Source organism: Peromyscus leucopus, chromosome 6 (genome assembly GCF_004664715.2).
Source record: "Peromyscus leucopus breed LL Stock chromosome 6, UCI_PerLeu_2.1, whole genome shotgun sequence".
Lineage (NCBI taxonomy): Eukaryota > Metazoa > Chordata > Mammalia > Rodentia > Cricetidae > Peromyscus > Peromyscus leucopus.
In genome coordinates, this window is record NC_051068.1 from 83,015,425 (window position 1) to 83,027,990 (window position 12,566).

A 12,566-nucleotide genomic window follows, 5' to 3' on the forward strand; every position below is an offset into this window, starting at 1 on the left:
CCGGGCCGGAAGTGACGCACCGGATCCTATAAAAGCCGCGGCGGTCCCCGGGCGGTGCTCAGAAGGCTGGCGGGCCGCTAGGATGGCGGATGAGGAGGAAGACCCCACCGTGAGTGAGCGCCTGGGTCCCAGCCTGGCTCCTCGCTCCCTCGGGCTCGCTGGCGGAGGCAGCCCGAACCCCGTGTTCCGTAGGGAATCCAGCCGAGTTTGGGAGCTCCGCAGCGTTTCCCCTTTCCTCGGCTTTACCGTAGTCGTGGGGCGGACAGGGAGGAGGAGTAGGGAGGGGACCCCCTTTGATCTGGACCTGCCGGACACTTTTGAGACACCTTGAGGGTTATGGGAGATCGAAGCGAATGCTGCGGAATCGGCCCCCGCTGCTGCTAACAAAACTAGACAAGATAGCGGAGAACCGATGGACTAAAGGCAGGAAGCCTGAAGTCCAAACTCCTTTTTCTCCCAGGAAGTCACTTAACTTCAGACATCGGGTTTCTTGTCATGGGATAGGATCGGGCCCACTTAGGGAAAGTTTTTAGTCCTATACTGTTAAGTGCTTAGTAAATGTTGGTTCCGATGACAGCAGCGGGTAGACTTTAGACCAGTGTCAGGTCTGTTACTGTAGGATTGCCTAGCAGTATGACAACTTGGTTGGCTAAACAAAACCCAGAACCCGATGTCATTAGAACTTTGACACACATAAGGTGTAGGGTTGTTAGGGGCCATCATAGAAGCCTTCCCGCATGACTTGAGAATTGGACTAGGTCTTAAGAACCCTTTGATGCTAAGTTTTCATGATTTTGTGCAGTTTGGTTTAGCTATTGAGAATGAGAAAGGGTCACTCAATGGGTGTCGTGGTGAACACCTTTAATTCCAGCACTCAGGAGGCAGGGGGCAAGTGGATCTCTTAGTTCCAGGCAGACTGGGGTACATAGTGAGACCTTGTCTCAAAAAAAAAAAAAAAAAAAAAAAAAAAAGAGCCGGGCGGTGTTGGCGCACGCCTTTAATCCCAGCACTCAGGAGGCAGAGCCAGGCGGATCTCTGTGAGTTCGAGGCCAGCCTGGACTACCAAGTGAGTTCCAGGAAAGGCGCAAAGCTACACAGAGAAACCCCGTCTCGAAAAACCAAAAAAAAAAAAGAAAGAAAGAAAGAAAAACAAAGAGAGAGAGAGAGAAAGAAGGAAAGAAAGGAAAAAGGCCTAGAGAGATAGCTTAGTGGTTAAGAGCACTCACTGTCTGTCACATCTGGCAACGAACAGTCACCTGTAACTACAGCTCCAGTGGATTGGACACCCTATTTTGGCCTCTGTGGTCACTGTAGGCACACACAATACACATGGTGTCTTTCCAAAACAAACAAACTCCAAACAAAACAAAAGAGGAAAATGAAAAGGGGCTGGAGGGTGGAGTTCAGTGGTCGGGCATCTGTTTAGACTCTTGAGTTCCTAGGTTCAACCACAGCACACACAAAAGACGAGAGACCAGAAAGGAGACTCAGTGGAATATCAGATGCAGTACAGTCATCCGACATGTCTTGATATATTTTTAAATTTCTAGTTTGAGGAGGAGAATGAAGAAATTGGAGGAGGAGCGGAAGGTGGACAGGGGAAGAGAAAGAGACTTTTCTCTAAAGAATGTAAGTTGTATTTCGCAATGCTTTTACTATGGAGGGTGAAAACTTCTGAACATGTCCATTTAAAGGAGATTTATTGCTCTGCACATGTTTGCCTAAAGGGACAGTGTCCTCAGACTTGCCTATGAAGTTGTCTGTTTTTATTGATGTTTTGCTGTAAGACAGTCTCTCTGTAGCCCTGGCTACTCTGGTGCACTCTGTGTAGCCCAAGCCAACTTGGGATTGGCGGCAGTAATCCTGCCTTAGACTCTCAAGTACTGGGATTACAGGTGTGCACCCCCAAGTTCCGCATAACTGCTTTCTGAATCATGTGTACTAATTCTGTGTACATCATATAAAATGATGGATGTGGTCGTGATCACCTTCTTTGCTGGGGTGGAGGGGGCTGGTTTTAGTTTTGTTATTTTTTTTTTTTTTTTTTGGAGACAGGGTTTTTCTGTGTGGCCCTGGCTGTCCTGGAACTTGCTCTATAGACCAGGCTGCCCTCAAGCACAGATCTCTCTGCCTCTGCCTCCTGAGTGCTAGGATTAAAGATATGTGTCACTACCACCCAGCCCAGTATGGCTTCCAACTTGGTGTGTAGATGAGTGTGACTTTGAACCTCTGATCTTCCTGCTTTACTTCCCTGGTTGCTAGACTTATAGGCTTGTGTCGTGATTCCCAGTTCTTGCCTTGCCGGGGATTGGACCTAGGGCTTCGTGTACGTTAGGCTGACACTCTGCTAATAACTGCGGCACATACATCCTGAGCATCACCACCACCAACATTTTTCTGTGTTTTGTTGTTGCTGTTTTCCCTTCTTTGGATTCGTTTTTAACAAGGTCTCCTGTATCCCAGACAAGCCTTGTATTATGTAGCCGAGGATGACTATGAAATTGTATTCCTCTTGTGTCCACCTTTCCAGTGATGTAAGTTGAGGCCTTGACTAAAGCGGTGAACAGGGCAAGAAGGTGGTGAGGTGTGCGTACTAACACTGGCATGGAGATTGTGATGTTCTTCTGTCCTACTCCTTCAGCAGACAAGTTAGGCCCTTCGGGGCGGCAGCAAGGTTAGCTGTTTCTTCTTCCTGTCATCGCCCGAACTAACTCCTGAAAGACACCAAGAGAATGTACTCTCCATCTCCATGCCCAGGGTCCTTGGCTGAGCATTGAGAAGTACAGCAACATAGATTTATGCCTGAATGCGGCAGTATCTAAAAATTCTTGAAACTGCAAGATCAGCCTTTAACTGTCTAAATCCTTTTCCAGCCACACATGGTGGCACATACCTATAATCCCAGCTCTTGGGAGAGGTAGGGACAGGAAGATTTGGGGTTCAGTGTCATCCTCAGCTAGACAGTGAGTTTGAAGCCAGCTTATGCTATAGGAGATCCTGTCTCAAAACAACAAAATCCTTTCCGATGTCTTCATTTTTTAAGTCTGACCACTTCCTGTTCTATCTCCCTGAAGCTAGCTACATGATTCTTATGTCATGTGGAGATATGAAAAGGATCCTTACATCAAAGCCCTCTAGAAGTGGTACTTAGACTGTTTCTTGTTCAAACCTTTGGTTCAGTTTCAATTGCTTTACCTTTATGATGACAAGAATTTGGAATCTTCACAGGCTTCTCTCATTGACTTAACAGAACCTTCGTGTCTCTTCATGGATCGTGTTTTTGCTGTCTTTCTGCCAGCCTCTGGCTGTATAGTCCAGGTTGGCCTTAAACTGCCCTTCCTCTTGCCTCAGTGAGTCTCTCCTTCTACCATGTGTGTCCCAGCGATGGAACTCGGGTTCTCAGGCTCGGCAGCAGGTGCCCTTACCTGCTGAGCCATCTCCCTGGGCATTTTTTTAAAAAAATTGCAATGTAGCCGGGCGGTGGTGGCGCACGCCTTTAATCCCAGCACTCGGGAGGCAGAGGCAGGCGGATCTCTGTGAGTTCGAGGCCAGCCTGGGCTACCAAGTGAGTTCCAGGAAAGGCGCAAAGCTACACAAGAGAAACCCTGTCTCGAAAAACAAAAAAAAAAAAAAAAAAAAAAAAAATTGCAATGTAATTACATCATTTCCTTTTCCTCCTTTCAAACCCTCCACCTTGCTCTTTCAAAGTCAGGGCCTTGTTTTTATTGATTGTTGTACACACACACACACACACACACACTCCTAAATATGTTAACACAACTTGCTTTGTCTGTATAGCATTAGTTGTATGTGTGTTTTTCAGGGCTGACTATTGGTCTTGGATAACCAATTGATGCCATCATTTCTGGGAAGACTATTTCCCCCTTTCCCAGCATTCCTTAGTTGCCTATAGTTCTTCAAGGAGGGTTGAGGCCTCCTGGGCTCCCCCGACTCTACATTAGCTTGTCTACTTTTATTTTCCTTGTTTGCTTGAGAAGGGTTTTATAGAGCCCAGGCTGGCCTTGTAACTGAAGATGGCCTCAGACTTCTGACCCTCCTGCTTCCACTTCCCAAGTGCTGAGGTGACAGGGATGTGCCACAGGACCAGTTTCATTCAGTGCTGGGGATCAAACCCAGAGCTTGGAGCATGCTAGGCAGGACCCCTCCTGACTGAGCCACATCCCCAATCTAAAGATTTCCTTTTGTTGTGGTAACACTTTCAAAGTACCCACTGCCGGTTGTCTGTGCCTTTACCTTTGACCAAATACAGACAACTTCTAAATATGTACAGCTTCTATAATGCAGGTTTTCTGTTCCTAGTGAAACAGGTGAAATCCACCCGTCAAAATGTTTGTGGCAGTGTCTTCCTCAATTATTTAGGAAAAACAACTTACAGTGGAAACTATAACAGAGCTCACTTTAGCTAATGATAAAAGTTAGCATCCTCAGTGATTTATTGGCATGTACCTCTGATGTGAGATCCTTTCTCATAGTGTGTGAAAGCATTCCAACCTCGGTGTAATCATGAGAAAACGGCAGACAGCAGTCTCAAGATCTGACTAGGATTCTCAAAAGAGTTGAGGTTTTGAAAGAGGGAAGAGCTAAGGAGCTGCCACTGGTTGGATGGAGAAAACTACAGGCTGTGACAAGTAGAGTGGAGTCTGGAATTGAGCCTGGGGAGTGTAGCCCAGTGGTAAGGGCGTTTCCCTACCATGTGGGGGTGGAGTTGACATAAGGAATCTGAACAGAAAATGGACCTAAGTAGAAAAATAAGTGCAATCTGAATAAGGTACTTGTACTAATGTTGATTTCTTAATTTTGATGAATATTTGTTGTATAAATGTTATAAGTGGAAGCTAGATATTGGGCATATGGAAACTTTCCTATTTTTATATCTCATCTGTAAGTCTAAAATTGTCTCTTAAAAAGGCAAGTTTTAAAAATAGAATTCAAAAAGAAATAGAGGATATTGGCTGCTCTATTTGTTTTCTTCCTTCCTGTTGGGACCTAAAATCTCTTGGCATTTTGAACACCAGGGTTAACTGTGCTCCAGACTGGCTTCCAGGCACCCCGTTATTTCTTCTCCTTGTGGACTCTGCCAGTTTTTGCTTCTGAATAGGAATTATTTCTATGATCCCAATACTCAGGAGGCTGAGGCAAGAGGATTATGAATTTGAGACCAGCCTGGGCTACCTGGAGAAACACTGTCTCAACCCCTCCCAAGTAGTTAATTAGATATTGATAATAGTAATCAAAATAAATAAAAACAATGTAAAAGGAATTGTTAATGTGCCTATTTCTTTTTTTAGAAACATACTCTAAGCATTTTTTTTTAAATCAATATATAGTTTGTCATGGCGGTGCTTATCTTTAATCCCAGCATTAGGGAAGGCTATCCAGGTCTACTTAGTGAGTTCCAGGTCAGCCAGAGCTACATAATGAAACTCTGTCCTTTACTTATTTTAATTTTTTTTTTTCTGAGACGGTTTCTCTGTAACAGCTCTGGCTGTCCTGGCACTTGATTTGTAGATCAGGCTGGCCTTGAACTCGCAGAAATCTGCCCACCTCTGCCTCCTGGATGCTGAGATTAAAGGTGTGCACCACACCACACCTGGCTGACTCTGTCTTTTTTAAAGTATTATTATTATTATTATATTTTATGTTCTTTGATATGTATGTGAATGTGCTGGTCCCATGATGCACAGGAGGGCAGGGGACAACTTTATGAAGTTGATTCTGTCCTTCTACCTTTGTGTAGGTTCCGGGCATTGAATTTAGGCCGTCAGGGTCGCACAGCAAGCATCTTTATCCACAGAGCCGACTTTCTAGCCCTTCAACTTCCTTTCTCTCTCTCTCTCTCTCTCTCTCTCTTTTTTTCATTAAAGATTTATTTATTTATTATGTACAGTGTTCTGCCTGTATGTATGCCTGCAGGCCAGAAGAGGGCACCAGATCTCATTACAGATGGTTGTGAGCCACCATGTGGTTGCTGGGAATTGAACTCAGGAACTCTGGAAGAGCAGCCAGGGCTCTTAACCTCTGAGCCATCTCTCCAGCCCCAACTGCCTCTTAAAAAAAAGACTTGCATACATTAAATTGGGCATCTTCTAAGAGAACAACCTGGTGAGATTTATATCTGTGTGCTTATGGTCACTACTGAGATCAAGATAAAAGTAACCCTGGCACTTAGGAAGTAGAAGCAGGGTGAGCATCCTGATGAGTCCCATCTCTTCTAAGCTATACAGAAAAGCATGACTGCTGGGGTTCAGATCGGCTGGGGTCACATTTAAGGTTCACTTTTTTTTTTTTTTTTTTTTTTTTTTGGTTTTTCGAGACAGGGTTTCTCTGTGTAGCTTTGCGCCTTTCCTGGAGCTCACTTGGTAGCCCAGGCTGGCCTCGAACTCACAGAGATCCGCCAGGCTCTGCCTCCCGAGTGCTGGGATTAAAGGCGTGCGCCACCACCGCCCGGCAAAGAATTGTTTTAGTCCTAAGACTTTACACCATTTTTTTTTTTTTTTCTTTTTGGTTTTTCGAGACAGGGTTTCTCTGCGTAGTTTTGCACCTTTCCTGGAGCTCACTTGGTAGCCCAGGCTGGCCTCGAACTCACAGCGATCCGCCAGGCTCTGCCTCCCGAGTGCTGGGATTAAAGGCATGTGCCACCACCGCCCTTAAGGTTCACTTTTTAACTAGTTGTGTGACCTCGAGGTAAGTCACCTCACTTGGTGCCTTAGTTTTCTCACCCATAGAAGGGGGTGTCAGTAGTGTCTAAATTAGAGACCTGTCTAAGAATTCAATGAATTATATATGAAAAGCCTTAAAATAGTATCTGGCCTATAGGAAATACTAAAGTTTTTAGCTGTTTGCAGTTATTTTTATTCCTCTGAATTAGACTTTTCTTCTCTTTTGTATATTCTGTTCTTTCAGATGAAGCCTGGAAGGGCTTCAGCCTTTTTATTCTTTATTTCCTTTTTTAGCTTTTTTGAGGCAGGGTTTCTCTGTGTAGCACTGGTTGTCCTGGAGTTTAATTTGTAGACCAGCCTGATCTCAAACTCAGAGATCTGCCTCTGCCTCCCGAGTACTGGGATTAAAGGCGTGCGCTGCCGCCACCACCACACCCGAATTCAGCCTGTTTCTTATAAGGTAGTTGGAGCACTTTCATGTCCTTTCCCCTGTGGTAATGACGGAGACCCTTCTGCTTTCTCTTTGCCAGTGCCCCACTACCTCCCACACTTCCACATCACTTGCAGGAAAGGCTAATAATCTTTCAGGCAGGTGTGGTGCTCGCCTTTAATCCCAGCACTGGGAGGAAGAGGCAGGCCTGGTCTATAAAGTGAGTTTTGGCACAACCAAGGCATAAGAAGAAAGAAGAGAGAGAGAGAGAGAGACAGAGAGAGACAGAGAGAAAGAGAGAGAGAGAGAGAGAGAGAGAGAGAGACAGAGAGACAGAGAGACAGAGAGACAGAGAGAGAGAAAATAAGACAGAAGAGAAAAAGAAAGAAAGGCTAAGCTATCACTAGCCTTGTCCTTACTACATTTAAAGGTGTCCTGGGCACTAGTGAGTGGGTGATAGAGGTTAGGCAAATAACAGTAGGGTTTAGTAGCTTGGGAGGAAGGGAGGTTTATGGGGGCTAAATAGTAAGACTGGTCATAAACTGCTCAGACCTTTGATACAAAATCCATACTTGGAGACAATTGTAATATTTTGTTGTTTGTTTGAGACATGATCTTTCTAGGTAGACCAGCCTGGGCCTGAACTCAGATTCACTTGTCTCTGATCCTTGACTGCTGGGATTAAGAAGCCATGTACTACCACACCCAGCCTTAATTATGTTTTTAAACCATTGTTTATAATTTGGTTTAATTCTAGTTGGTATGGAAAAGGTGCTGGTGAAGTTGGTCAGTCTCTGAGTAAACCAAAGCTCTTGTTCTTTCACAGTACGGTGTATGATGTATGGGTTTGGGGATGACCAGAACCCTTACACCGAGTCAGTGGATATTCTTGAAGATCTCGTCATCGAGTTCATCACTGAAATGGTAAGACAGTTGGTAACTATTAATTTTGTCATTTTTATTTTTGTAACTTGCTGCACAAATCTTAATTGGTCTTAATAAAAACCCAGAGCCAGATATCAGGGTGAAAGCTAAAAGATCAGAGAAACAGAGCAAGCCACAGCCACCACCTCTTACCTCACCAATTCCTCAGCTTGAAAAAGATGGAGTTCCTGTCTCCTCCCACCTTATTCCTTTCTCTGCCCAGCCATGTTACTTCCTGTCTCAACCTTCCTAGTGCTGGGATTAAAGGTGTGTGCCACCACTGCCTGACTGTTTCTTTTTTAGACTGGATTAATCTCGTGTAGTTCAGACAGATCTCTGGAGCCTCTGCCTCTCAAGTGCTAGGCTGGCTCTGTCCTTTGATCTTCAGGCAAGCTTTATTTCTTAGATTACAAACAATGTCACCACAGTAACTGTTTTAGTTCATTGAAGATTTGAAATTTTAAGCGTTAACTCACACTACAGCTTTTGAAATGAGCTGTCCATCTGAGTACGGACTTGGTGCAAGTTTCTGGCTTCCTTGCCAGTAAGTTAAGTTGCCATTAATAATGGAGATTGCATAATGAAGTTGTATTTGTTTGTTTGTGTGTTGATTTATTTCATTTTATATCTATGGGTGTTTTGCCTACAAGTATGTCTGTGTACCATGGGTGTGCCTGGTGCTCTAGGAGGCCAGAAGAGGGTGTTGGATTCCCTAACACTGGAGGCAGGTGGTTGTGAGTGGCTGTGCGGGTACTGAGAACTGAACTCCCGTCCTCGGGAAGAGCAGCATGGAGCCATTTCTCCAGCCTCCAAGTTTTATTTATTCAAACGCAATGTCCTTGAATAAAGTATTGCCCACAACCTCATCCAGCCTAAGTCCTTTGTCTTTCAGTATTTATTTGAAGGTATGTACAGTCTATGTCATACCTTTGGGGTTTGTTTGTTTTTTTAAATCTTTGAGAGCCCTCTCCAAAGATAAAAACAAACCAAAAATTAAAATTAAGTAACATAATGTTTTCCATAGTAGTGATCATAATAACATTCATTTTACTCTTAAATGCCTTACAATATGTGTTTCTTGTGTTTTAATATTTTATTTTAGTAGCCATATAAATTCATTTGAATTTCTCTCCCCTGATATAGGGTCTTATGTGTTTCTAGCTGGCTTCACTGTGTAGCTAAAGACAGCCTTGAAGTTTTGATCCTCCTGCCTCCACTTCCTGAGTGTTGGGAGGGAATACAGGCTGTGCCATCAGGCCCATATGTTCACTGCTGGTGATCAAACCCAGGCATTATACATGCTAGGCAAACTGTCAACGCTCAGACTGCTTTCCGTATTGATTATCATACTAATTATGATTAACCCTAACCTTATTGTGTAAGTTATTTACAGGTGGTTTTGTTCTGTGGTGTTTGAACTCAGGGCCTCTTGAATGCTTGGCAAATGCACTGTCACCAAGCTACATCTCCAACCCTGAGCCTGACATCTTGTTTGGAGTTTTTGTTTGTTTTTGGTTTTTGTTTGTTTGTTTGTTTGTTTGTTTTCCAGACAGAGTTTCTCTGTGTAGGCCTGGCTGTCCTGAAACTTGTTTATATAGACCAAGCTGGCCTTGAACTCACAGAGATCCACCTGCCTCTGCCTCTGAGTGCTGGGATTAAAGGTGTGTGCTACCATGGCTGGACTGAGTCTGACATCTTGAATGACCACTTTTATGGATTTCTTCCTTCCTTTTCTTTGGATATATTAGCAGGGATGGGGTTACGGAATTTGGGTTGGTTTTTTTTTTTTGTTCTTATGAATATTCACCCTTTATTTTGGATTATTTCCTTACTGTAGAATATAAGTGAAGAAATTACTCAGCAAGGGCTGAAGCTGAGCTTGGTGGAAGACCACTTGCCTAGTGTGTGTAAGGACCGGGGTCTAATACTGCACTGAAGGAAAAAATTAGCAGTAATAGTGGTAGATCATGCCCTTAGCATGAGTGAGGCCCTGGGTTCAGTCCCCAGCACCACATTAAATGAAGAGCCTGGCATGGTGGATCATACCTGTAATCCCAGAGTTCCAGAGACAGACAGGAGGATCACTACAAGTTAAAAAATCCAACCTGGTCTATGTATAGCAAGTTCTAGACCATCCAGAGCAACATAATGAGCCTGTCTAAAAAAATAAAATAAGCCAAGCAGCGGTGGAGCAACACCTTTAATCCCAGCACTCAGGAGGCAGAGGCAGATGGATCTCTGAGTTCAAGGCCAGCCTGGTCTACAGAGTGAGTTCCAGGACAGGCTCCAAGATGAGACACAGAGAAGCCCTGTCTCGAAAGAAACAAAACAAAACCCAACACTAACAAAACAGCCAGGAACGAGAGGATGTAATCTCAGCATGCTAAGCATTCAGGAGGCTGAGGCAGGAGGACCCCAGTTTCAAGTCCAGTCTTGGCTACATAGCAAGACTTTGCCTCAACAAACAAAAACAAAGCTGGTCAGTGTGGTACATGCTTGTAAATCCCAGAACTTGTAGCAGAGGCAGGAGGATTGTCTCAATTGAGACCAGCCTGGGCTATGTACAGGGACCCTGTCTCAAAAGATGAACAGTAAGGAATCAGACAAGCGGGCCTGAGTTCAGGGCCAGGCAGGTCTATATAGTGAGTCCAGGTTATATCGTGAGACCATGTCTCAAAAACAAACCAACAACAGATGTCACAGCTGTGTCTCCAAGTACAGATTTGGTATCAAAGGTCTGAACAGTCTTGTGACCTGTCTTACTCTTTAGCCAGTCACTGTTCCCCAGGACACCTTTAACAAGACCACCTCTCCAACAAAACAAAAACTCCACCTATATCACAAAACAAAGCGGATGCATCTCCAAATTTGTTAGATTTTGTTGTTTTCAGTCTATTTATCTCTTTATCTGTCTGTCTATCTGTTTTTGAGGCAGGGTCTCACTATGTAATCCTGTCTAGCCTGGAACTTGCTGTATAAACATTTATATAAACCAGGATGGCCTCGAACTCACAGAGATCTGCCTGTTTCTGTCTCTGCTGGAATTAAAGATGTGCATCACCTTGTCTAGCTCATTTTGGTAATTTTAATGTCCTTATTGCAAATAAAAAAAGCATAAAGAAAAATAAAGCATAAAGAAAATATTGCTAACTATGCAGTAGAAAAGGGACAAGGAGATGACCGTACGGGTGGTTCACAAATGAGTACCTGTAACTTCAGCCTCACCAGCATGCTTAAACACCAGCAAATTAAAACACAAAAATATTTGACTTTTAAAAATGAATGTGTTTCCTTGTCGTAGACTCACAAGGCAATGTCGATTGGAAGACAGGGTCGAGTGCAAGTTGAAGATATTGTCTTCCTGATTCGAAAGGACCCAAGGAAGTTCGCTAGAGTTAAAGACTTACTGACTATGAACGAAGAGTTGAAACGGGCTCGGAAAGCTTTCGATGAAGCCAACTATGGATCTTGACACCATTTGTAATTTCTGGAATTTTGATGTTTTATTTGGAAACCATGCGTTGTAATATCATGATTGCTAGGCACACAATGAAAGAGGTCTTCAATTTTAGCTTCATAACTTGAGCCTTTCATTGCCTGCCTTGATCTGGCTGTATTTGAATTCTTTACTGGGCTTTAATGACTACTAACTGAAAATACAGCCGACCATGCAGTTCCAGCTCCCCAAGGCAGACTTGTGTGTGCCAAGCTATATACCTTAGCTGCATAATATGCAATCTAAATGTCCTTTTGACTTTATGAAAGTTGAGACATGTCCTTTATGTATTTCAAGTTTTTATGACAGTGGCAGAGAGTTATTAAAGAGAGTGGACCGGTTTGTGTTTCTTTTAAGGAACTAAGTTCTTGTAAGAGTTTGTTTTAATATTCTTTTCTAAAGAACACTTTCTTTTTTAAAGAAACTACTATTTGTTAAATGTTAGTGGCCATCATCCTTGATAGCAGAAAAATTCTAAAAATAAATACTTCCAGTAGTAGGGATGGCAAGGCTTGTAAACCTGAGGTCAGGACAGGTGTTTAGGTGGTATTCTAGTGATATAAATGAGTACTTTCATTGTGAAAATGTACAGTTGATCCAACCCATATGTGGCTGTGCAAACCATTTTTGTAGTAAAGGATATGCAGGCTTTGTGTGTATTTAGCTTATTGCATTAAATTATTGTTCTATTTAGCTTATAATAAGGATTAAAATTGCATTTAAATTTACTGAATGTTACTCTGAAACTGGTGCTTCTTAACATCCCTAAATCAGACTTGGGGAAATACTTCCTGTTTAATCTGCTGATACAAAGAATAAAGAATGAAGAATTAAACACGCTAATACTTGAGTTTGCAACTTATTTGTTATGATTTATTATGTACACAGTGCTCTGCCTGCATGTATGCCTGCAGGCCAGAAGAGGGCACCAGATCTCATTACAGATGGTTGAGAGCCACCATATGGTTGCTGGGAATTGAACTCAGGACCTCAGACCCTTGGGTTGGCGTCTAATCACACACACTCCTTGATATGC

The 12,566-nt window shown here is 43.4% G+C and overlaps 1 protein-coding gene across 1 annotated transcript; it reads left to right on the forward strand.

Annotated features, from left to right (window-relative positions):
* Window positions 1-12,373, forward strand: Taf13 (TATA-box binding protein associated factor 13). Its single transcript, XM_028879360.2, has 4 exons — window positions 1-109; window positions 1,551-1,629; window positions 7,937-8,034; window positions 11,336-12,373. Exons 1-4 carry the CDS (start codon window positions 83-85, stop codon window positions 11,504-11,506), a joined length of 375 nt encoding a protein of 124 aa, XP_028735193.1. The 5' UTR covers window positions 1-82; the 3' UTR covers window positions 11,507-12,373.
* The last annotated feature ends 193 nt before the right edge of the window (window positions 12,374-12,566 follow it).

What these genes read in the sequence shown, in the direction of transcription:
- Taf13 (XM_028879360.2), top strand. Translation starts at nt 83, where the DNA reads ATGGCGGATGAGGAGGAAGACCCCACC. An exon ending in ATGAGGAGGAAGACCCCACC is followed by an intron (nt 110 to 1,550) that starts GTGAGTGAGCGC and finishes TTAAATTTCTAG; the next exon opens with TTTGAGGAGGAGAATGAAGA. An exon ending in TCGAGTTCATCACTGAAATG is followed by an intron (nt 8,035 to 11,335) that starts GTAAGACAGTTG and finishes TCCTTGTCGTAG; the next exon opens with ACTCACAAGGCAATGTCGAT.